This window comes from Salmo salar, chromosome ssa19, assembly GCF_905237065.1.
Source record: "Salmo salar chromosome ssa19, Ssal_v3.1, whole genome shotgun sequence".
In the NCBI taxonomy this organism is placed as follows: Eukaryota; Metazoa; Chordata; class Actinopteri; order Salmoniformes; family Salmonidae; genus Salmo; species Salmo salar.
The window spans coordinates 33,129,930-33,157,085 of NC_059460.1; the positions used below are offsets into that span (position 1 = coordinate 33,129,930).

Sequence of the window (27,156 nt, forward strand, 5' to 3'; positions counted from 1 at the left end):
GATAAATGAGATGTTTATCAGAGGAGGATAAATGAGATGTTTATCAGAGGTGGATAAATGAGATGTTTATCAGAGGAGGATGGTAGAGAGACCATGCTGTATTATCTGTTTAAATGAGATATTTATCAGAGGAAGATAAATGAGATGTTTATCAGAGGAGGATGGTAGAGACACCATGCTGTATTATCTGTTTAAATGAGATGTTTATTAGAGGAGGATGGTAGAGAGACCATGCTGTATTATCTGTTTAAATTAGATGTTTATCAGAGGAGGATGGTAGAGAGACCATGCCGTTTTATCTGTTTAAATGAGATGTTTATCAGTGGAGGATAAATTAGACATTTATCAGAGGTGGATAGATGAGATGTTTATCAGAGGAGGATGGTAGAGAGACCATGCTGTATTATCTGTTTAAATGAGATGTTTATCAGAGGAGGATAAATTAGATGGTTATCAGAGGTGGATAAATGAGATGTTTATCAGAGGAGGATGGTAGAGAGACCATGCTCTGTTATCTGTTTAAATTAGATGTTTATCAGAGGAGGATAAATGAGATGTTTATCAGAGGAGGATGGTAGAGAGACCATGCTGTATTATCTGTTTAAATGAGATGTTTATCAGAGGAGGATGGTAGAGTGACCATGCTGTATTATCTGTTTAAATGAGATGTTTATCTGAGGAGGATGGTAGAGAGACCATTCTGTGTTATCTGTTTAAATTAGATGTTTATGAGAGGAGAATAAATTGGATGTTTATCAGAGGTGGATAAATGAGATGTTTATCAGAGGAGGATGGTAGAGAGACCATGCTGTATTATCTGTTTAAATGAGATGTTTATCAGAGGAGGATAAATGAGATGTTTATCAGAGGAGGATGGTAGAGAGACCATGCTGTATTATCTGTTTAAATGAGATGTTTATCAGAGGAGGATGGTAGAGAGACCATGCTGTGTTATCTGTTTAAATGAGATGTTTATCAGAGGAGGATAAATGAGATGTTTATCAGAGGTAGATGGTAGAGAGACCATGCTGTATTATCTGTTTAAATGAGATGTTATCTGAGGAGGATGATAGAGAGACCATGCTGTATTATCTGTTTAAATGAGATGTTTATCAGAGGCGGATAAATTAGATGTTTATCAGAGGAGGATGGTAGAGAGACCATGCTGTGTTATCTGTTTAAATGAGATGTTTATCAGAGGAGGAGAAATTAGATGTTTATCAGAGGTGGATAAATGAGATATTTATCAGAGGAGGATGGTAGAGAGACCATGCTGTATTATCTGTTTAAATGAGATGTTTATCAGAGGAGGATAAATTAGATGTTTATCAGAGGTGGATAAATGAGATGTTTATCAGAGGAGGATGGTAGAGAGACCATGCTGTATTATCTGTTTAAATTAGATGTTTATCAGAGGAGGATGGTAGAGAGACCATGCTGTGTTATCTGTTTAAATGAGATATTTATCAGAGGAGGATAAATGAGATGTTTATCAGAGGAGGATGGTAGAGAAACCATGCTGTGTTATCTGTTTAAATTAGATGTTAATCAGAGGAGGATAAATTAGCTGTTTATCAGAGGTGGATAAATGAGATGTTTATCAGAGGAGGATGGTAGAGAGACCATGCTGTATTATCTGTTTAAATGAGATGTTTATCAGAGGAGGATGGTAGAGACACCATGTTGTATTATCTGTTTAAATGAGATGTTTATCAGAGGAGGATGGTAGAGAGACCATGCTGTATTATCTGTTTAAATGAGATGTTTATCAGAGGTGGATAGATGAGATGTTTATCAGAGGAGGATGGTAGAGAGACCATGCTGTATTATCTGTTTAAATGAGATGTTTATCAGAGGAGGATAAATTAGATGGTTATCAGAGGTGGATAAATGAGATGTTTATCAGAGGAGGATGGTAGAGAGACCATGCTGTGTTATCTGTTTAAATTAGATGTTTATCAGAGGATGATAAATTTGATGTTTATCAGAGGAGGATGGTAGAGAGACCATGCTCTGTTATCTGTTTAAATTAGATGTTTATCAGAGGAGGATAAATGAGATGTTTATCAGAGGAGGATGGTAGAGAGACCATGCTGTATTATCTGTTTAAATGAGATGTTTATCAGAGGAGGATGGTAGAGTGACCATGCTGTATTATCTGTTTAAATGAGATGTTTATCTGAGGAGGATGTTAGAGAGACCATGCTGTATTATCTGTTTACATGAGATGTTTATCTGAGGAGGATGGTAGAGAGACCATGCTGTGTTACCTGTTTAAATGAGATGTTTATCAGAGGAGGATAAATGAGATGTTTAACAGAGGAGGATGGTAGAGAGACCATGTTGTATTATCTGTTTAAATTATATGTTTATCAGAGGAGGATGGTAGAGAGACCATGCTGTATTATCTGTTTAAATGAGATGTTTATCAGAGGAGGATGGTAGAGTGACCATGCTGTATTATCTGTTTAAATGAGATGTTTATCTGAGGAGGATGGTAGAGAGACCATTCTGTGTTATCTGTTTAAATTAGATGTTTATGAGAGGAGAATAAATTGGATGTTTATCAGAGGTGGATAAATGAGATGTTTATCAGAGGAGGATGGTAGAGAGACCATGCTGTATTATCTGTTTAAATGAGATATTTATCAGAGGAAGATAAATGAGATGTTTATCAGAGGTGGATAGATGAGATGTTTATCAGAGGAGGATGGTAGAGAGACCATGCTGTATTATCTGTTTAACTTAGATGTTTATCAGAGGAGGATGGTAGAGAGACCATGCTGTTTTATCTGTTTAAATGAGATGTTTATCAGTGGAGGATAAATTAGACATTTATCAGAGGTGGATAGATGAGATGTTTATCAGAGGAGGATGGTAGAGAGACCATGCTGTATTATCTGTTTAAATGAGATGTTTATCAGAGGAGGATAAATTAGATGCTTATCAGAGGTGGATAAATGAGATGTTTATCAGAGGAGGATGGTAGAGAGACCATGCTGTGTTATCTGTTTAAATTAGATGTTTATCAGAGGATGATAAATTTGATGTTTATCAGAGGAGGATGGTAGAGAGACCATGCTGTATTATCTGTTTAAATGAGATGTTTATCAGAGGAGGATGGTAGAGTGACCATGCTGTATTATCTGTTTAAATGAGATGTTTATCTGAGGAGGATGTTAGAGAGACCATGCTGTATTATCTGTTTACATGAGATGTTTATCTGAGGAGGATGGTAGAGAGACCATGCTGTGTTACCTGTTTAAATGAGATGTTTATCAGAGGAGGATAAATGAGATGTTTAACAGAGGAGGATGGTAGAGAGACCATGTTGTATTATCTGTTTAAATTATATGTTTATCAGAGGAGGATGGTAGAGAGACAATGCTGTGCTATCTGTATAAATGAGATGTTTATCAGAGGAGGATAAATTAGATGGTTATCAGATGTTGATAAATGAGATGTTTATCAGAGGAGGATGGTAGAGAGACCATGCTGTATTATCTGTTTAAATGAGATGTTTATCTGAGGAGGATGGTAGAGAGACCATGCTGTATTATCTGTTTACATGAGATGTTTATCTGAGGAGGATTGTAGAGAGACCATGTTGTATTATCTGTTTAAATTATATGTTTATCAGAGGAGGATGGTAGAGAGACAATGCTGTGCTATCTGTATAAATGAGATGTTTATCAGAGGAGGATAAATTAGATGGTTATCAGAGGTGGATAAATGAGATGTTTATCAGAGGAGGATGGTAGAGAGACAATGCTGTGCTATCTGTATAAATGAGATGTTTATCAGAGGAGGATAAATTAGATGGTTATCAGAGGTTGATAAATGAGATGTTTATCAGAGGAGGATGGTAGAGAGACCATGCTGTATTATCTGTTTAAATGAGATGTTTATCTGAGGAGGATGGTAGAGAGACCATGCTGTATTATCTGTTTACATGAGATGTTTATCTGAGGAGGATTGTAGAGAGACCATGTTGTATTATCTGTTTAAATTATATGTTTATCAGAGGAGGATGGTAGAGAGACAATGCTGTGCTATCTGTATAAATGAGATGTTTATCAGAGGAGGATAAATTAGATGCTTATCAGAGGTGGATAAATGAGATGTTTATCAGAGGAGGATGGTAGAGAGACCATTCTGTGTTATCTGTTTAAATTAGATGTTTATGAGAGGAGAATAAATTGGATGTTTATCAGAGGTGGATAAATGAGATGTTTATCAGAGGAGGATGGTATAGAGACCATGCTGTATTATCTGTTTAAATGAGATGTTTATCAGAGGAGGATAAATGAGATGTTTATCAGAGGAGGATGGTAGAGAGACCATGCTGTATTATCTGTTTAAATGAGATGTTTATCAGAGGAGGATGGTAGAGAAACCATGCTGTGTTATCTGTTTAAATGAGATGTTTATCAGAGGAGGATGGTAGAGAGACCATGCTGTGTTATCTGTTTAAATGAGATGTTTATGAGAGGTGGATAAATGAGATGTTTATCAGAGGTAGATGGTAGAGAGACCATGCTGTATTATCTGTTTAAATGAGATGTTATCTGAGGAGGATGATAGAGAGACCATGCTGTATTATCTGTTTAAATGAGATGTTTATCAGAGGCGGATAAATGAGATGTTTATCAGAGGAGGATGGTAGAGAGACCATGCTGTGTTATCTGTTTAAATGAGATGTTTATCAGAGGAGGAGAAATTAGATGTTTATCAGAGGTGGATAAATGAGATATTTATCAGAGGAGGATGGTAGAGAGACCATGCTGTATTATCTGTTTAAATGAGATGTTTATCAGAGGAGGATGGTAGAGACACCATGTTGTATTATCTGTTTAAATGAGATGTTTATCAGAGGAGGATGGTAGAGAGACCATGCTGTATTATCTGTTTAAATGAGATGTTTATCAGAGGAGGATAAATGAGATGTTTATCAGAGGAGGATGGTAGAGAGACCATGTTGTATTATCTGTTTAAATGAGATGTTTATCAGAGGAGGATAAATTAGATGTTTATCAGAGGTGGATAAATGAGATGTTTATCAGAGGAGGATGGTAGAGAGACCATGCTGTATTATCTGTTTAAATTAGATGTTTATCAGAGGAGGATGGTAGAGAGACCATGCTGTGTTATCTGTTTAAATTAGATATTTATCAGAGGAGGATAAATGAGATGTTTATCAGAGGAGGATGGTAGAGAAACCATGCTGTGTTATCTGTTTAAAAGAGATGTTTATCAGAGGAGGATAAATTAGATGTTTATCAGAGGTGGATAAATGAGATGTTTATCAGAGGAGGATAAATGAGATGTTTATCAGAGGTGGATAAATGAGATGTTTATCAGAGGAGGATGGTAGAGAGACCATGCTGTATTATCTGTTTAAATGAGATATTTATCAGAGGAAGATAAATGAGATGTTTATCAGAGGAGGATGGTAGAGACACCATGCTGTATTATCTGTTTAAATGAGATGTTTATTAGAGGAGGATGGTAGAGAGACCATGCTGTATTATCTGTTTAAATTAGATGTTTATCAGAGGAGGATGGTAGAGAGACCATGCCGTTTTATCTGTTTAAATGAGATGTTTATCAGTGGAGGATAAATTAGACATTTATCAGAGGTGGATAGATGAGATGTTTATCAGAGGAGGATGGTAGAGAGACCATGCTGTATTATCTGTTTAAATGAGATGTTTATCAGAGGAGGATAAATTAGATGGTTATCAGAGGTGGATAAATGAGATGTTTATCAGAGGAGGATGGTAGAGAGACCATGCTCTGTTATCTGTTTAAATTAGATGTTTATCAGAGGAGGATAAATGAGATGTTTATCAGAGGAGGATGGTAGAGAGACCATGCTGTATTATCTGTTTAAATGAGATGTTTATCAGAGGAGGATGGTAGAGTGACCATGCTGTATTATCTGTTTAAATGAGATGTTTATCTGAGGAGGATGGTAGAGAGACCATTCTGTGTTATCTGTTTAAATTAGATGTTTATGAGAGGAGAATAAATTGGATGTTTATCAGAGGTGGATAAATGAGATGTTTATCAGAGGAGGATGGTAGAGAGACCATGCTGTATTATCTGTTTAAATGAGATGTTTATCAGAGGAGGATAAATGAGATGTTTATCAGAGGAGGATGGTAGAGAGACCATGCTGTATTATCTGTTTAAATGAGATGTTTATCAGAGGAGGATGGTAGAGAGACCATGCTGTGTTATCTGTTTAAATGAGATGTTTATCAGAGGAGGATAAATGAGATGTTTATCAGAGGTAGATGGTAGAGAGACCATGCTGTATTATCTGTTTAAATGAGATGTTATCTGAGGAGGATGATAGAGAGACCATGCTGTATTATCTGTTTAAATGAGATGTTTATCAGAGGCGGATAAATTAGATGTTTATCAGAGGAGGATGGTAGAGAGACCATGCTGTGTTATCTGTTTAAATGAGATGTTTATCAGAGGAGGAGAAATTAGATGTTTATCAGAGGTGGATAAATGAGATATTTATCAGAGGAGGATGGTAGAGAGACCATGCTGTATTATCTGTTTAAATGAGATGTTTATCAGAGGAGGATAAATTAGATGTTTATCAGAGGTGGATAAATGAGATGTTTATCAGAGGAGGATGGTAGAGAGACCATGCTGTATTATCTGTTTAAATTAGATGTTTATCAGAGGAGGATGGTAGAGAGACCATGCTGTGTTATCTGTTTAAATGAGATATTTATCAGAGGAGGATAAATGAGATGTTTATCAGAGGAGGATGGTAGAGAAACCATGCTGTGTTATCTGTTTAAATTAGATGTTTATCAGAGGAGGATAAATTAGCTGTTTATCAGAGGTGGATAAATGAGATGTTTATCAGAGGAGGATGGTAGAGAGACCATGCTGTATTATCTGTTTAAATGAGATGTTTATCAGAGGAGGATGGTAGAGACACCATGTTGTATTATCTGTTTAAATGAGATGTTTATCAGAGGAGGATGGTAGAGAGACCATGCTGTATTATCTGTTTAAATGAGATGTTTATCAGAGGTGGATAGATGAGATGTTTATCAGAGGAGGATGGTAGAGAGACCATGCTGTATTATCTGTTTAAATGAGATGTTTATCAGAGGAGGATAAATTAGATGGTTATCAGAGGTGGATAAATGAGATGTTTATCAGAGGAGGATGGTAGAGAGACCATGCTGTGTTATCTGTTTAAATTAGATGTTTATCAGAGGATGATAAATTTGATGTTTATCAGAGGAGGATGGTAGAGAGACCATGCTCTGTTATCTGTTTAAATTAGATGTTTATCAGAGGAGGATAAATGAGATGTTTATCAGAGGAGGATGGTAGAGAGACCATGCTGTATTATCTGTTTAAATGAGATGTTTATCAGAGGAGGATGGTAGAGTGACCATGCTGTATTATCTGTTTAAATGAGATGTTTATCTGAGGAGGATGTTAGAGAGACCATGCTGTATTATCTGTTTACATGAGATGTTTATCTGAGGAGGATGGTAGAGAGACCATGCTGTGTTACCTGTTTAAATGAGATGTTTATCAGAGGAGGATAAATGAGATGTTTAACAGAGGAGGATGGTAGAGAGACCATGTTGTATTATCTGTTTAAATTATATGTTTATCAGAGGAGGATGGTAGAGAGACCATGCTGTATTATCTGTTTAAATGAGATGTTTATCAGAGGAGGATGGTAGAGTGACCATGCTGTATTATCTGTTTAAATGAGATGTTTATCTGAGGAGGATGGTAGAGAGACCATTCTGTGTTATCTGTTTAAATTAGATGTTTATGAGAGGAGAATAAATTGGATGTTTATCAGAGGTGGATAAATGAGATGTTTATCAGAGGAGGATGGTAGAGAGACCATGCTGTATTATCTGTTTAAATGAGATGTTTATCAGAGGAGGATAAATGAGATGTTTATCAGAGGAGGATGGTAGAGAGACCATGCTGTATTATCTGTTTAAATGAGATGTTTATCAGAGGAGGATGGTAGAGAGACCATGCTGTGTTATCTGTTTAAATGAGATGTTTATCAGAGGAGGATGGTAGAGAGACCATGCTGTGTTATCTGTTTAAATGAGATGTTTATGAGAGGTGGATAAATGAGATGTTTATCAGAGGTAGATGGTAGAGAGACCATGCTGTATTATCTGTTTAAATGAGATGTTATCTGAGGAGGATGATAGAGAGACCATGCTGTATTATCTGTTTAAATGAGATGTTTATCAGAGGCGGATAAATTAGATGTTTATCAGAGGAGGATGGTAGAGAGACCATGCTGTGTTATCTGTTTAAATGAGATGTTTATCAGAGGAGGAGAAATTAGATGTTTATCAGAGGTGGATAAATGAGATATTTATCAGAGGAGGATGGTAGAGAGACCATGCTGTATTATCTGTTTAAATGAGATGTTTATCAGAGGAGGATAAATTAGATGTTTATCAGAGGTGGATAAATGAGATGTTTATCAGAGGAGGATGGTAGAGAGACCATGCTGTATTATCTGTTTAAATTAGATGTTTATCAGAGGAGGATGGTAGAGAGACCATGCTGTGTTATCTGTTTAAATGAGATATTTATCAGAGGAGGATAAATGAGATGTTTATCAGAGGAGGATGGTAGAGAAACCATGCTGTGTTATCTGTTTAAATTTGATGTTTATCAGAGGAGGATAAATTAGCTGTTTATCAGAGGTGGATAAATGAGATGTTTATCAGAGGAGGATGGTAGAGAGACCATGCTGTATTATCTGTTTAAATGAGATGTTTATCAGAGGAGGATGGTAGAGACACCATGTTGTATTATCTGTTTAAATGAGATGTTTATCAGAGGAGGATGGTAGAGAGACCATGCTGTATTATCTGTTTAAATGAGATGTTTATCAGAAGAGGATAAATGAGATGTTTATCAGAGGAGGATGGTAGAGAGACCATGTTGTATTATCTGTTTAAATGAGATGTTTATCAGAGGAGGATAAATTAGATGTTTATCAGAGGTGGATAAATGAGATGTTTATCAGAGGAGGATGGTAGAGAGACCATGCTGTATTATCTGTTTAAATTAGATGTTTATCAGAGGAGGATGGTAGAGAGACCATGCTGTGTTATCTGTTTAAATTAGATATTTATCAGAGGAGGATAAATGAGATGTTTATCAGAGGAGGATGGTAGAGAAACCATGCTGTGTTATCTGTTTAAATGAGATGTTTATCAGAGGAGGATAAATTAGATGTTTATCAGAGGTGGATAAATGAGATGTTTATCAGAGGAGGATAAATTAGATGTTTATCAGAGGTGGATAAATGAGATGTTTATCAGAGGAGGATGGTAGAGAGACCATGCTCTGTTATCTGTTTAAATTAGATGTTTATCAGAGGAGGATAAATGAGATGTTTATCAGAGGAGGATGGTAGAGAGACCATGCTGTATTATCTGTTTAAATGAGATGTTTATCAGAGGAGGATGGTAGAGTGACCATGCTGTATTATCTGTTTAAATGAGATGTTTATCTGAGGAGGATGTTAGAGAGACCATGCTGTATTATCTGTTTACATGAGATGTTTATCTGAGGAGGATGGTAGAGAGACCATGCTGTGTTACCTGTTTAAATGAGATGTTTATCAGAGGAGGATAAATGAGATGTTTAACAGAGGAGGATGGTAGAGAGACCATGTTGTATTATCTGTTTAAATTATATGTTTATCAGAGGAGGATGGTAGAGAGACCATGCTGTATTATCTGTTTAAATGAGATGTTTATCAGAGGAGGATGGTAGAGTGACCATGCTGTATTATCTGTTTAAATGAGATGTTTATCTGAGGAGGATGGTAGAGAGACCATTCTGTGTTATCTGTTTAAATTAGATGTTTATGAGAGGAGAATAAATTGGATGTTTATCAGAGGTGGATAAATGAGATGTTTATCAGAGGAGGATGGTAGAGAGACCATGCTGTATTATCTGTTTAAATGAGATGTTTATCAGAGGAGGATAAATGAGATGTTTATCAGAGGAGGATGGTAGAGAGACCATGCTGTATTATCTGTTTAAATGAGATGTTTATCAGAGGAGGATGGTAGAGAGACCATGCTGTGTTATCTGTTTAAATGAGATGTTTATCAGAGGAGGATGGTAGAGAGACCATGCTGTGTTATCTGTTTAAATGAGATGTTTATGAGAGGTGGATAAATGAGATGTTTATCAGAGGTAGATGGTAGAGAGACCATGCTGTATTATCTGTTTAAATGAGATGTTATCTGAGGAGGATGATAGAGAGACCATGCTGTATTATCTGTTTAAATGAGATGTTTATCAGAGGCGGATAAATTAGATGTTTATCAGAGGAGGATGGTAGAGAGACCATGCTGTGTTATCTGTTTAAATGAGATGTTTATCAGAGGAGGAGAAATTAGATGTTTATCAGAGGTGGATAAATGAGATATTTATCAGAGGAGGATGGTAGAGAGACCATGCTGTATTATCTGTTTAAATGAGATGTTTATCAGAGGAGGATAAATTAGATGTTTATCAGAGGTGGATAAATGAGATGTTTATCAGAGGAGGATGGTAGAGAGACCATGCTGTATTATCTGTTTAAATTAGATGTTTATCAGAGGAGGATGGTAGAGAGACCATGCTGTGTTATCTGTTTAAATGAGATATTTATCAGAGGAGGATAAATGAGATGTTTATCAGAGGAGGATGGTAGAGAAACCATGCTGTGTTATCTGTTTAAATTTGATGTTTATCAGAGGAGGATAAATTAGCTGTTTATCAGAGGTGGATAAATGAGATGTTTATCAGAGGAGGATGGTAGAGAGACCATGCTGTATTATCTGTTTAAATGAGATGTTTATCAGAGGAGGATGGTAGAGACACCATGTTGTATTATCTGTTTAAATGAGATGTTTATCAGAGGAGGATGGTAGAGAGACCATGCTGTATTATCTGTTTAAATGAGATGTTTATCAGAAGAGGATAAATGAGATGTTTATCAGAGGAGGATGGTAGAGAGACCATGTTGTATTATCTGTTTAAATGAGATGTTTATCAGAGGAGGATAAATTAGATGTTTATCAGAGGTGGATAAATGAGATGTTTATCAGAGGAGGATGGTAGAGAGACCATGCTGTATTATCTGTTTAAATTAGATGTTTATCAGAGGAGGATGGTAGAGAGACCATGCTGTGTTATCTGTTTAAATTAGATATTTATCAGAGGAGGATAAATGAGATGTTTATCAGAGGAGGATGGTAGAGAAACCATGCTGTGTTATCTGTTTAAATGAGATGTTTATCAGAGGAGGATAAATTAGATGTTTATCAGAGGTGGATAAATGAGATGTTTATCAGAGGAGGATAAATTAGATGTTTATCAGAGGTGGATAAATGAGATGTTTATCAGAGGAGGATGGTAGAGACACCATGCTGTATTATCTGTTTAAATGAGATGTTTATTAGAGGAGGATGGTAGAGAGACCATGCTGTATTATCTGTTTAAATTAGATGTTTATCAGAGGAGGATGGTAGAGAGACCATGCTGTTTTATCTGTTTAAATGAGATGTTTATCAGTGGAGGATAAATTAGACATTTATCAGAGGTGGATAGATGAGATGTTTATCAGAGGAGGATGGTAGAGAGACCATGCTGTATTATCTGTTTAAATGAGATGTTTATCAGAGGAGGATAAATTAGATGGTTATCAGAGGTGGATAAATGAGATGTTTATCAGAGGAGGATGGTAGAGAGACCATGCTGTGTTATCTGTTTAAATTAGATGTTTATCAGAGGATGATAAATTTGATGTTTATCAGAGGAGGATGGTAGAGAGACCATGCTCTGTTATCTGTTTAAATTAGATGTTTATCAGAGGAGGATAAATGAGATGTTTATCAGAGGAGGATGGTAGAGAGACCATGCTGTATTATCTGTTTAAATGAGATGTTTATCAGAGGAGGATGGTAGAGTGACCATGCTGTATTATCTGTTTAAATGAGATGTTTATCTGAGGAGGATGTTAGAGAGACCATGCTGTATTATCTGTTTACATGAGATGTTTATCTGAGGAGGATGGTAGAGAGACCATGCTGTGTTACCTGTTTAAATGAGATGTTTATCAGAGGAGGATAAATGAGATGTTTAACAGAGGAGGATGGTAGAGAGACCATGTTGTATTATCTGTTTAAATTATATGTTTATCAGAGGAGGATGGTAGAGAGACCATGCTGTATTATCTGTTTAAATGAGATGTTTATCTGAGGAGGATGGTAGAGAGACCATGCTGTATTATCTGTTTACATGAGATGTTTGTCTGAGGAGGATTGTAGAGAGACCATGTTGTATTATCTGTTTAAATTATATGTTTATCAGAGGAGGATGGTAGAGAGACCATGCTGTATTATCTGTTTAAATGAGATGTTTATCAGAGGAGGATGGTAGAGTGACCATGCTGTATTATCTGTTTAAATGAGATGTTTATCTGAGGAGGATGTTAGAGAGACCATGCTGTATTATCTGTTTACATGAGATGTTTATCTGAGGAGGATGGTAGAGAGACCATGCTGTGTTACCTGTTTAAATGAGATGTTTATCAGAGGAGGATAAATGAGATGTTTAACAGAGGAGGATGGTAGAGAGACCATGTTGTATTATCTGTTTAAATTATATGTTTATCAGAGGAGGATGGTAGAGAGACCATGCTGTATTATCTGTTTAAATGAGATGTTTATCTGAGGAGGATGGTAGAGAGACCATGCTGTATTATCTGTTTACATGAGATGTTTGTCTGAGGAGGATTGTAGAGAGACCATGTTGTATTATCTGTTTAAATTATATGTTTATCAGAGGAGGATGGTAGAGAGACAATGCTGTGCTATCTGTATAAATGAGATGTTTATCAGAGGAGGATAAATTAGATGGTTATCAGAGGTGGATAAATGAGATGTTTATCAGAGGAGGATGGTAGAGAGACCATTCTGTGTTATCTGTTTAAATTAGATGTTTATGAGAGGAGAATAAATTGGATGTTTATCAGAGGTGGATAAATGAGATGTTTATCAGAGGAGGATGGTAGAGAGACCATGCTGTATTATCTGTTTAAATGAGATGTTTATCAGAGGAGGATAAATGAGATGTTTATCAGAAGAGGATGGTAGAGAGACCATGCTGTATTATCTGTTTAAATGAGCTGTTTATCAGAGGAGGATGGTAGAGAGACCATGCTGTGTTATCTGTTTAAATGAGATGTTTATCAGAGGAGGATGGTAGAGAGACCATGCTGTGTTATCTGTTTAAATGAGATGTTTATCAGAGGAGGATGGTAGAGAGACCATGCTGTGTTATCTGTTTAAATGAGATGTTTATGAGAGGTGGATAAATGAGATGTTTATCAGAGGTGGATGGTAGAGAAACCATGCTGTGTTATCTGTTTAAATGAGATGTTTATGAAAGTTGGATTAATGAGATGTTTATCAAAGGTGGATGGTAGAGAGACCATGCTGTATTATCTGTTTATATAAGATGTTCATCTGATGAGGATGGTAGAGAGACCATGCTGTGTTATCTGTTTAAATGAGATGTTTATCAGAGGAGGATGGTAGAGAGACCATGCTGTGTTATCTGTTGAAATGAGATTTTTATCAGAGGTGGATGGTAGAGAAACCATGCTGTATTATCTGTTTAAATGAGATGTTTATCAGAGGAGGATGGTAGAGAGACCATGTTGTATTATCTGTTTAAATGAGATGTTTATCAGAGGAGGATGGTAGAGAGACCATGTTGTATTATCTGTTGAAATGAGATGTTTGTCAGAGGTGGATGGTAGAGAAACCATGCTGTGTTATCTGTTTAAATGAGATGTTTATGAAAGTTGGATTAATGAGATGTTTATCAAAGGTGGATGGTAGAGAGACCATGCTGTATTATCTGTTTATATAAGATGTTCATCTGATGAGGATGGTAGAGAGACCATGCTGTGTTATCTGTTTAAATGAGATGTTTATCAGAGGAGGATGGTAGAGAGACCATGCTGTGTTATCTGTTTAAATGAGATGTTTATGAGAGGTGGATAAATGAGATGTTTATCAGAGGTAGATGGTAGAGAGACCATGCTGTATTATCTGTTTAAATGAGATGTTATCTGAGGAGGATGATAGAGAGACCATGCTGTATTATCTGTTTAAATGAGATGTTTATCAGAGGAGGATAAATGAGATGTTTATCAGAGGAGGATGGTAGAGAGACCATGCTGTATTATCTGTTTAAATGAGATATTTATCAGAGGAGGATGGCAGAGAAACCATGCTGTGTTATCTGTTTAAATGAGATGTTTATCAGGGGAGGATAAATTAGATGTTTATCAGAGGTGGATAAATGAGATGTTTATCAGAGGAGGATGGTAGAGAGACCATGCTGTGTTATCTGTTTAAATTAGATGTTTATGAGAGGTGGATAAATGAGATGTTTATCAGAGGTAGATGGTAGAGAGACCATGCTGTATTATCTGTTTAAATGAGATGTTATCTGAGGAGGATGATAGAGAGACCATGCTGTATTATCTGTTTAAATGAGATGTTTATCAGAGGAGGATAAATGAGATGTTTATCAGAGGAGGATGGTAGAGAGACCATGCTGTATTATCTGTTTAAATGAGATGTTTATCAGAGGTGGATAAATGAGATGTTTATCAGAGGAGGATGGTAGAGAGACCATGCTGTGTTATCTGTTTAAATGAGATGTTTATCAGAGGAGAATAAATGAGATGTTTATCAGAGGAGGATGGTAGAGAGACCATGTTGTATTATCTGTTTAAATTAGATGTTTATCAGAGGAGGATAAATGAGAAGTTTATCAGAGGAGGATGGTAGAGAGACCATGCTGTATTATCTGTTTCAATTAGATGTTTATCAGAGGAGGATGGTAGAGAGACCATGCTGTGTTATCTGTTTAAATGAGATATTTATCAGAGGAGGATGGCAGAGAAACCATGCTGTGTTATCTGTTTAAATGAGATGTTTATCAGAGGAGGATAAATTAAATGTTTATCAGAGGTGGATAAATGAGATGTTTATCAGAGGAGGATGGTAGAGAGACCATGCTGTATTATCTGTTTAAATGAGATGTTACCTGAGGAGGATGATAGAGAGACCATGCTGTATTATCTGTTTAAATGAGATATTTATCATTACAGGATAAATGAGATGTTTATCAGAGGAGGATGGTAGAGAGACCATGTTGTATTATCTGTTTAAATTAGATGTTTATCAGAGGTGGATGGTAGAGAGACCATGCTGTGTTATCTGTTTAAATTAGATGTTTATGAGAGGTGGATAAATGAGATGTTTATCAGAGGTAGATGGTAGAGAGACCATGCTGTATTATCTGTTTAAATGAGATGTTATCTGAGGAGGATGATAGAGAGACCATGCTGTATTATCTGTTTAAATGAGATGTTTATCAGAGGAGGATAAATGAGATGTTTATCAGAGGAGGATGGTAGAGAGACCATGCTGTATTATCTGTTTAAATTAGATGTTTATCAGAGGAGGATGGTAGAGAGACCATGCTGTATTATCTGTTTAAATGAGATGTTTATCAGAGGTGGATAAATGAGATGTTTATCAGAGGAGTATGGTAGAGAGACCATGCTGTGTTATCTGTTTAAATGAGATGTTTATCAGAGGAGAATAAATGAGATGTTTATCAGAGGAGGATGTTAGAGAGACCATGTTGTATTATCTGTTTAAATTAGATGTTTATCAGAGGAGGATAAATGAGATGTTTATCAGAGGAGGATGGTAGAGAGACCATGCTGTATTATCTGTTTCAATTAGATGTTTATCAGAGGAGGATGGTAGAGAGACCATGCTGTGTTATCTGTTTAAATGAGATATTTATCAGAGGAGGATGGCAGAGAAACCATGCTGTGTTATCTGTTTAAATGAGATGTTTATCAGAGGAGGATAAATTAAATGTTTATCAGAGGTGGATAAATGAGATGTTTATCAGAGGAGGATGGTAGAGAGACCATGCTGTGTTATCTGTTTAAATGAGATGTTTATCAGAGGAGGATGGTAGAGAGACCATGCTGTGTTATCTGTTTAAATGAGATGTTTATGAGAGGTGGATTAATGAGATGTTTATCAGAGGTAGATGGTAGAGAGACCATGCTGTATTATCTGTTTAAATTAGATGTTACCTGAGGAGGATGATAGAGAGACCATGCTGTATTATCTGTTTAAATGAGATATTTATCATTACAGGATAAATGAGATGTTTATCAGAGGAGGATGGCAGAGAGACCATGTTGTATTATCTGTTTAAATTAGATGTTTATCAGAGGTGGATGGTAGAGAGACCATGCTGTATTATCTGTTTAAATGAGATGTTTATCTGAGGAGGATGGTAGAGAGACCATGCTGTATTATCTGTTTAAATGAGATGTTTATCAGAGGTGGATGTTAGAGAGACCGTGCTGTGATATCTGTTTAAATGAGATGTTTATCAGAGGTGGATAAATTAGATGTTTATCAGAGGAGGATGGTAGAGAGACCATGCTGTGTTATCTGTTTAAATTAGATGTTTATCAGAGGAGAATAAATTAGATGTTTATCAGAGGAGGATGGTAGAGAGACCATGTTGTATTATCTGTTTAAATGACATGTTTATCAGAGGAGGATAAATGAGATGTTTATCAGAGGAGGATGGTAGAGAGACCATGCTGTATTATCTGTTTAAATGACATGTTTATCAGAGGAGGATAAATGAGATGTTTATCAGAGGAGGATGGTAGAGAGACCATGCTGTGTTATCTGTTTAAATGAGATGTTTATCAGTGGAGGATAAATTAGACATTTATCAGAGGTGGATAGATGAGATGTTTATCAGAGGAGGATGGTAGAGAGACCATGCTGTATTATCTGTTTAAATTAGATGTTTATCAGAGGAGGATAAATGAGATGTTTATCAGAGGTGGATGGTAGAGAGACCATGCTGTATTATCTGTTTAAATTAGATGTTTATCAGAGGAAGATGGTAGAGAGACCATGTTGTATTATCTGTTTAATTGAGATGTTTATCAGTGGAGGATAAATGAGATGTTTATCTGAGGAGGATGGTAGAGAGACCATGCTGTATTATCTGTTTAAATGAGAAGTTTATCAGAGGAGGATAAATGAGATGTTTATCAGAGGAGGATGGTAGAGAGACCATGTTGTATTATCTGATGTACTATTCTTCTTCTCTTCCTTATTCAACGCTATGGAGGTGAATAACGTTTAATGTGCCCCTAATGTATCTCTGAGGACATAATACTGTGTTGGAGGTGTTACCTGAGAGTAGTCCTGTATCTCTGATGATATAATACTGTGTTTTAGGTGTTACCTGAGACTAGTCCTGTATCTCTGATTGTCACGTCCTGACCAGCAGAGGGAGTAGTGGTGTAGTATTTTGGTCAGGACGTGGCAGAAGAAGTCTGTATGTGTTGTCTAGTATGTCTGTTTCTGTGTTAGTCTTGTGACTCCTGATCAGGAACAGCTGGGGATCGTTGTTCCTGATTGGGAGTCATATATTTAGGAGTATGTTTGTCACTTGGGTTTGTGGGTGGTTGTGCTAACACTGCTAGTCTTTTGTTTGTATGTAGCCTGGCATTATTGTTTATTCTGTGGATGCTTTGCTCGTATCTATTAAAAGGATGAGTATCCACATTCCGTCTGCATTTTGGTCCATTCAACACGGCAACACCTGTGACAGAACCACCCACCACAACAAGACCAAGCAGCGGAAAAAGGAGCAGGATGCTGAATATATGGACTATTCTGAGGAAATAGACTTCGACATGGACACTCGTGAGAAATGGACTTGGGACCAGATTCTGGCCGGAGAGGGCCCGTGGAGAAAAGCTGGTGAGGACCGGGAACGCTACCAGGGTACACGACTGGCGAGGAAGCCGAGAGGCACCCCCAATAATTTTTTTTGGGGGGGGGCACACGGTAGTTTGGCTAGGCCGAGGAAGAGCCATAAGCCAGCTACCTGTGATTATATGGAGGAGCGTATCAGGTGGAGGGCGCCATAGTGCGCACCTCAGCGAAACATCTCGCCCATACGGACGCACAGTCCGGTGCGCGCCATTCCAGCCCCTCGCAGATGCCGTGCTAGAGTGGGCATCCAGCCTGGTAGGAGGATGCCTGCGCAGCGCATCTGGTCGCCGGTACACCTCCTAGGACCAGGCTACCCTACTCCCGCTCTACGCATGGCAACCATCAGGCCCCTGCACAGCCCAGTTCGCCCTGTACCAGCACCCCGCTTGTACAGGGCTGCTAGTTCCATCCAGCCAGGACGGGTTGTGCAGGCGGTGCGGTCAAGGCCACCGGTGCGCCTCCATGGCCCAGTCTTTCCGGTTCCCGCCTCTCGTGCTATCCCGGAAGTGAGTACCTCCAGTATGGCACGACCAGTACCAGCAACCCGGACCAAGCTTCCCATTAGTCGGCCTAGTCCTATTCAGCCTGTTCCCGCTCCTCACACTAGCCCTAGGGTGCGTGTCTTCAGCCTGGTACCACCTCTACCAGCACCAGGCTTCCAGTGCGTCGGCCCAGCCTCAAGAGCCCGGCACCAGTGTGCAGTCCAGAGTATCCGGCACCAGTATGCAGTCCAGAGTATCCGGCACCAGTGTGCAGTCCAGAGTATCCGGCACCAGTGTCTAGTCCGGAACTGAAATTGACTAACTGTGTTGTAAATGAGTCTGCCTACAGCATGGAAATGAGGGAACCTGCCCACGAGCCACAACTTGAGTCTGTCTACGACCCGGACCACAATGAGTCTGCCTACAACCTGGAGGGCAGGAGGCCGGAACCAGAGCCACCTCCAGGATAGGTGGGTTGGGGAGGGAGGGTGTAGCACAGTGCCGTCGTTGACGGCAGCCACCCTCCCTTCCCTCCCTTTTTTGTTTAGGGGGTATTCTTTTTGTTGTTGTTGTGGTATTGGGGATTTTTGTGTTTTCTTTTAAGGTGCATTCCGGGGTCTGCACCTTTAGGGGGGGTACTGTCACATCCTGACCAGCAGAGGGAGTAGTGGTGTAGGACGTGGCAGAAGTCTGTATGTCTGTTTCTGTGTTAGTCTTGTGACTCCTGATCAGGAACAGCTGGGGATCGTTGTTCCTGATTGGGAGTCATATATTTAGGAGTATGTTTGTCACTTGGGTTTGTGGGTGGTTGTGCTAACACTGCTAGTCTTTTGTTTGTACGTAGCCTGTTAGCATGTCATTAGTAGTTATTGTTTTTCCTGTGGATGCTTTGCTCGTATCTATTAAAAAGATGAGTATCCACATTCCGTCTGCAGTTTGGTTCATTCAACACCTGTGACACTGATTATATAATACTGTGTTGTAGGTGTTACCTGAGACTAGTCCTGTATCTCTGATATAATACTGTGTTGTAGGTGTTACCTGAGACTAGTCCTGTATCTCTGATATAATACTGTGTTGTAGGTGTTACCTGAGACTAGTCCTGTATCTCTGATGGTGTTGGAGTAGCTGTGTCGTCCATAAAGTTATCCGTTAGACTCGTCTGTCCATAGAACATTCTTCCAAGAGTCTTGATGATTATCCAGGTGCTTTTTGTCAATCTGGAGTCAACTTTTGGATGACATGGGTCCCATTATATCTGGTGAAAACCAAACACTGCATTACACAGTATGAACCTCATACCAACGGTCCAGTATGGTGGTGCTAGTGATGGTTTGGGGATGCTTTGCTGCCTCAGGACCTGGACAACTTGCCTTTATAGAAGGAACCATGAAATCTGCTCTGTCTCAGTGGATTCTACAGGAGAACGTCAGGTCATCCGTCTCTGAGCTGTAGCTAAAGTGCAGCTGGGTCATGCCGCAAGACAATGATCCAAAACACATAATCAAGTCTACATGAAAATGGTTAACCTCTCTAGGGTAGGTGGCACCAAATCGTCCCACCTACGTAACAGCCAGTGTAATCCCGTGGCGCGTTATTCCAAAACCTCAAATGCAAAAACTTCAATTTTTCAAACATATGACTATTTTACACCATTTTAAAGACAAGACTCTCGTTAATCTAACCACACTGTCCGATTTCAAAAAGGCTTTACAACGAAAGCAAAACATTAGATTATGTCAGCAGAGTACCCAGCCAGAAATATTCAGACACCCATTTTTCAAGCTAGCATATAATGTCACATAAACCCAAACCACAGCTAAATGCAGCACTAACCTTTGATCTTCATCAGATGACAACCCTAGGACATTATGTTATACAATACATGCATGTTTTGTTCAATCAAGTTCATATTTATATCAAAAACCAGCTTTTTACATTAGCCTGTGACTAGCATTCCCACCGAACACTGCCGGTGAATTTACTAAATTACTCACGATAAACGTTCACAAAAAGCATAACAATTATTTTAAGAATTATAGATACAGAACTCCTCTATGCACTCGATATGTCCGATTTTAAAATAGCTTTTCAGTGAAAGCACATTTTGCAATATTCTCCGTAGATAGCCCGGCATCACAGGGCTAGCTATTTAGACACCCAGCAAGTTTAGCACTCACCAAAGTCAGATTTACTATAAGAAAAATTTTATTACCTTTGCTGTCTTTGTCAGAATGCACTCCCAGGACTTCTACTTCAATAACAAATGTTGGTTTGGTTCAAAATAATCCATAGTTATATCCAAACAGTGGCGTTTTGTTCGTGCGTTCAAGACACTATCCGAAAGGGTAAATAAGGGTGACGAGCATGGCGCAATTCGTGACAAAAAAAAATCTAAATATTCCATTACCGTATTTCGAAGCATGTCAACCGCTGTTTAAAATCAATTTTTATGCCATTTTTCTCATAAAAAAGCGATAATATTCCGACCGGGAATCTGCGTTTAGGTAAACAGACGAAAGAAAATAAAGCATTCGGTCGACTCGGGCATGCGCCTAAGCCCATAGTACTCTGATCGGCCACTTGCCAAAAGCAATAATGTGTTTCAGCCAGAGGCTGCCTCAATATCGTTCAGCTTTTTCCCGGGCTCTGAGAGCCTATGGGAGCCGTAGGAAGTGTCACGTTAGAGCAAAGATCCTCAGTCTTCAATAAAAAGAGCCCAGATGAAACACAACTTGTCAGACAGGCCACTTCCTGCATGGAATCTTCTCAGGTTTTGGCCTGCCATTTGAGTTCTGTTATACTCACAGACACCATTCAAACAGTTTTAGAAACTTTAGGGTGTTTTCTATCCAAAGCCAATAATTATATGCATATTCTAGTTACTGGGCAGGAGTAGTAACCAGATTAAATCGGGTACATTTTTTATCCGGCCGTGTCAATACTGCCCCCTAGCCCTAACAGGTTAATTCACAAAGTTATGCAACACCCAATTCCTCCGTGTGAAAACGTAATCCCTTTCACTCAATAACTGGTCATGCCACCTTTAGCTGCAATGACTGCAACCAAACACTTCCTGTAGTTGTTGATCAGTCTGTCACATCGCTGGGTAGGGATTTTGGCCCACTCTTCCATGCATAACTCAGCAACATTTGTGGGTATTCAAATGCTCATTTCAAGTCTTGCCACAACATGTCAATTGGGATTTTGATCTGGCCATTCCAAAACTTAAACTTTGTTGCTTTTTAAATAGGTAAACTAATTATCCACCTGATAACATTCAGTATCAACAATATGCAGCAATAGAGAAAATCAGAAAAGGGGGCAAATACTTTTTCACAGCACTGTACTATATATATTTGTCAATACGTTGTCTATTTGTTCCAGTTGAGTTTCCAGCACAAGGTGGGGGTGCTGTACTGTAAGGCAGGCCAGAGTACAGAGGAAGAGATGTACAACAACCAATCAGCTGGTCCCGCCCTCGATGAGTTCCTCGACCTATTGGGACAGAGAGTGAAACTGAAGGGATTCACCAAGTACAGAGCACAGCTCGACAACAGGAGTAAGACTAAACACACACACACCAACACACACACACCAACACACACCAACGCACACACACACACACACACACACACACCAACGCACACACACACACACACACACCAATGTGCGCACACACACACACACACACACACACACACCAACGCACACAAATCCTACCGTGAGCATCTGTAGTACTTTAAATAATGTATCGCTGCGTCCCAAATGGCACCCTATTCCCCATATGGCTCTGGTCAAAAGTCGTGCACTAAGTAGGGAACAGGATGCAATTTGGAACTCACAGGCATAATAGCAAGACATTGTTTATCTTGACTCCTTAATATAAATGTCCTGTATGCCTCTTGTTGTGCAACACCAGCATTGTTTGTTTACCATTACAGTTTGTTTACCATCACGGTTTGTTTACCATTACAGTTTGTTTACCATTACAGTTTGTTTACCATTACGGTTTGTTTACCATTACAGTTTTGTTTACCATTACAGTTTTGTTTACCATTACAGTTTGTTTACCATTACAGTTTGTATACTGTTACGGTTTGTTTACCATTACGATTTCTTCACCATTACAGTTTATTTACCACTACGGTTTGTTTACCATTACAGTTTGTTTATCATTAAGGTTTCTTCACCATTACGGTTTGTTTACCATTACGGTTTGTTTGCCATCATGGGGTGTTTACCATTACAGTTTATTTACCATTAAGGTGTGTTTACCATCATGGTTTGTTTACCATTACAGTTTGTTTACCATTACAGTTTGTATACTGTTACAGTTTGTTTACCATTCCAGTTTGTTTACCATTACGGTTTGTTTACTATTACGGTTTGTTTACCATTACAGTTTGTTTACCATTAAGGTTTGTTTACCATTACGGTTTGTTTACCATTACAGTTTGTCTACCATGAAGGTTTGTTTACCATTACAGTTCGTTTACCATTATGTTTTGTTTACTATTACAGTTTGTTTACCATTACAGTTTGTTTACCATTGCAATTTCTTTACCATTAAGGTTTGTTTACCATCATGGTTTGTTTACCATTATGTTTTGTTTACCATTACGGTTTGTTTACCGTTACGGTTTGTTTGCCATCATGGGGTGTTTACCATTACAGTTTATTTACCATTAAGGTGTGTTTACCATCATGGTTTGTTTACCATTACATTTTGTTTACCATTACAGTTTGTATACTGTTACAGTTTGTTTACCATTACAGTTTGTTTACCATTAAGGTTTGTTTACTATTACGGTTTATTTACCATTACAGTTTGTTTACCATTAAGGTTTGTTTACCATTACGGTTTGTTTACCATTACAGTTTGTCTACCATGAAGGTTTGTTTACCATTACAGATCGTTTACCATTATGTTTTGTTTACTATTACAGTTTGTTTACCATTACAGTTTGTTTACCATTGCAATTTCTTTACCATTAAGGTTTGTTTACCATTGCAATTTCTTTACCATTAAGGTTTGTTTACCATCATGGTTTGTTTACCATTATGTTTTGTTTACATTACGGTTTGTTTACCATTACGGTTTGTTTACCATTAAGGTGTGTTTACCATAATGGTTTGTTTACCATTATGTTTTGTTTACCATTAAGGTTTGTTTACTATTATGGTTTGTTTACCATTACAGTTTGTTTACCATTAAGAAGTGTTTGCCATTACGGTTTGTTTACCATTACAGTTTGTTTACCATTAGGGTGTGTTTACCATTACGGTTTGTGAACACGTCCCTATATTATCTATTACTGTAACACGACCCTGAACACGCCCCTATATTACCTATTACTGCAACACGACCCTGAACACGTCCCTATATTACCTATTACTATAACATGACCCTGAACACGCCCCTATATGACCTATTACTGTAACACGACCCTGAACACGTCCCTATATTACCTATTACTGTAACACGACCCTGAACACGCCCCTATATTACCTATTACTGTAACACGACCCTGAACACGCCCCTATATTACCTATTACTGTAACACAACCCTGAACACGTCATTATATTACCTAGTGTATCACGACCCTGAACACGCCCCTCTATTACCTAGTGTAACACGACCCTGAACACGCCCCTATATTACCTATTACTGTAACACGACCCTGAACACGTCCTTATATTACCTATTACTGTAACACGACCCTGAACACGACCCTATATTACCTATTACTGTAACACGACCCTGAACACGACCCTATATTACCTATTACTGTAACACAACCCTGAACACTCCTCTATATTACCTGTTACTGTAACACGACCCTGAGCACGCCCCTATATTACCTATTACTGTACCACGACCCTGAACACGCCCCTATATTACCTGTCATATTACCAACCCTTGCTCAGACCAGGACCTGATATGGTCGGTCGGTCTGTCTGTCTGTCTGTCTGTCTGTCTGTCTGTCTGTCTGTCTGTCTGTCTGTCTGTCTGTCTGTCTGTCTGTCTGTCTGTCTGTCTGTCTGTCTGTCTGTCTGTCTGTCTGTCTGTCTGTCTGTCTGTCTCCAATAGCTGACTCAACAGTAACCTACTCCCTGTACACCTCCTGTAAGGACTACGAACCTGTCTGTCTAACCCGAGTTACTGTTTGTCTGTTTCTCCTATAGCTGACTCAACAGGAACCTACTCCCTGTACACCACCTATAAGGACTACGAACTGATGTTCCATGTGTCAACCCTGCTTCCCTACACCCCCAACAACAGACAACAGGTCAGTACCCCACCTACACCCCCAACAACAGACAACAGGTTGTAGCTACCTCCCCTTTAACATACCAGATACTGTGTGTCAGTAGGAGCAGACTGGTACCTCCCCTTTAACATACCAGATACTGTGTCAGTAGGAGAAGACTGGTCCCTCCCCTTTAACATACCAGATACTGTGTGTGAGTAGGAGAAGACTGGTCCCTCCCCTTTAACATACCAGATACTGTGTGTCAGTAGGAGCAGACTGGTACCTCCCCTTTAACATACCAGATACTGTGTCAGTAGGAGAAGACTGGTCCCTCCCCTTTAACATACCAGATACTGTGTGTCAGTAGGAGCAGACTGGTACCTCCCCTTTAACATACCAGATACTGTGTCAGTAGGAGAAGACTGGTCCCTCCCCTTTAACATACCAGATACTGTGTGTCAGTAGGAGCAGACTGGTCCCTCCCCTTTAACATACCAGATACTGTGTGTCAGTAGGAGCAGACTGGTCCCTCTCCTTTAACATACCAGATACTGTGTGTGAGTAGGAGAAGACTGGTCCCTCCCCTTTAACATACCACATACTGTGTGTCAGTAGGAGCAGACTAGTACCTCCCCTTTAACATACCAGATATTGTGTCAGTAGGAGCAGCCTGGTCCCTCCCCTTTAACATACCAGATACTGTGTGTCAGTAGGAGCAGACTGGTCCCTCCCCTTTAACATACCAGATACTGTGTGTCAGTAGGAGCAGACTGGCACCTTCCCTTTAACACACCAGATACTGTGTGTCAGTAGGAGCAGACTGGTCCCTCCCCTTTAACATACCAGATACTGTGTGTCAGTAAGAGCAGACTGGTCCTGAGTTGCTCTTCTCTTCTTTTTCCCAGATTCTTCCTTTAGAGCAGATATTTTATTTCATCTTCAGACCATCCTCTCTTTGGGCCTCGTAGTGTGTCGGTAATGACTATGAGTGTTACCATGACAACTGTGCCCTAGAAATAATTTGTTTGTTAATCAGTGTCCTCTGGGTCCCAGACACGGGGGTTTGGTATTAGACAGACATCGAGCCTGTGGAAGGCCCTTTACATGTCACAATTAACATGTCAAATAACACTATTTGATGTGTGAAATAACACATTTCTCTTCTAAAATGTTGTGTGATTGCCAATGCCAAGTGCCATACTACGGTCAGTAGCACTGTCAAAGCTGTTTGTAAATAAGCACACAGACCTGTTGATAAGAGAATTATCTAATAAAGGTAAATTAATCAATAAACAATTATGAATTATTAGTCATGTAGCATGGTTAATGAATAATCAATGAAATGATCGATTAGTCCAATTAGTCCCAGAAAGAGAGGGCGAGAAATGTGTGTGAGTATTTAGTGTAGAGAGCAGGGGCCAGATGGTAAAGGGAGTAAAAACTTCAAGGGGTTCCTAACCTTGAGGGAAAGGAACAGGCTGAGCTGGATAGTGATAAACAGTGTGGGAAGTCAAAGGGGGATGCAGTTCACCAACAGTTTGTGTGTAAATGCATGTGCGTAAGTAAGCAAGAAACTACATAATGACTGTTTGGTTATCTTGACCTCAGAACGTTCTCTGAATAAAGCTACATAAACCTTTTGCAGAAAGCTGAGTCCTTGCATTATTATTTAACCCATTGTCTTACAAACCTTGGGCATTAGTCAAGGCGTATTGATTATTGATTATTTTCATCAAGATATACAATTATTTTAACACCTGTCCCTACTGATGTGTTTACAATCAGTGTTGGGGGTAACGTTAGTGTATTCAGGTTACTTTTTTGTGGTAACAAGTAACTTAACGCATTCATTTTTCAATTTAAGTAATCAATTAGTTACTTTTTCAAATAAGCAAATCATTACTTTTTAATGTGATTTTTTTTTGCCACCCAAAAACGAAAATCCATTGACCTAAGTTCACGCTCTGCCTGTTTCTTCAAGAACGTTGTGGTGGGAAGCTAGCTAGCTAGCAAAGTGGCAGAGACATCAGCCTTTACATCGTGGAAGTTTTCACATTATTTAGAATTGGTAAAAGAAAAAGAGAAAAACATAATAATAAAATGCAAACTGAGCCTCGGGACTAAACACCTGTCAACTGAGAAGAACTCAACTTCAATTATCAAGAAGTACCTTCAAGCCAAGCACAGCTCCACAAGACTGGTGGAGAAAGACCCACGCCAGCCAATCGCTGTTGATGCTGGACGACGGTGCTTCTTCTCCAAAACAGCAGATTTCTGTTTGTCTAAACCAGTCACCTCGAGAGAACAAAATTAACTTGTAGCTGGCTATGTTGTGGAGGAGATGTTACCAAGTTCAACTGCGGAGTCTCCATCTTTCTGTAAGATTATAAAGAAAATCCCTATGACACGTAACAGGAAGGGGACAGTGTCTGACAGGAAGACATTTGCTAGCTACCTTGAAC

General features: G+C 38.6%; 1 protein-coding gene across 1 annotated transcript in view; it reads left to right on the forward strand.

The window, feature by feature from the left end:
- sipa1l2 (signal induced proliferation associated 1 like 2) overlaps window positions 1–27,156 on the forward strand; it is a 564,521-nt gene that overhangs the window by 233,790 nt on the left and 303,575 nt on the right. The window contains 2 exon segments of the mRNA XM_045702242.1: window positions 21,824–21,998; window positions 24,627–24,730. Of these exon segments, the coding sequence (XP_045558198.1) occupies window positions 21,824–21,998; window positions 24,627–24,730 (279 nt within the window).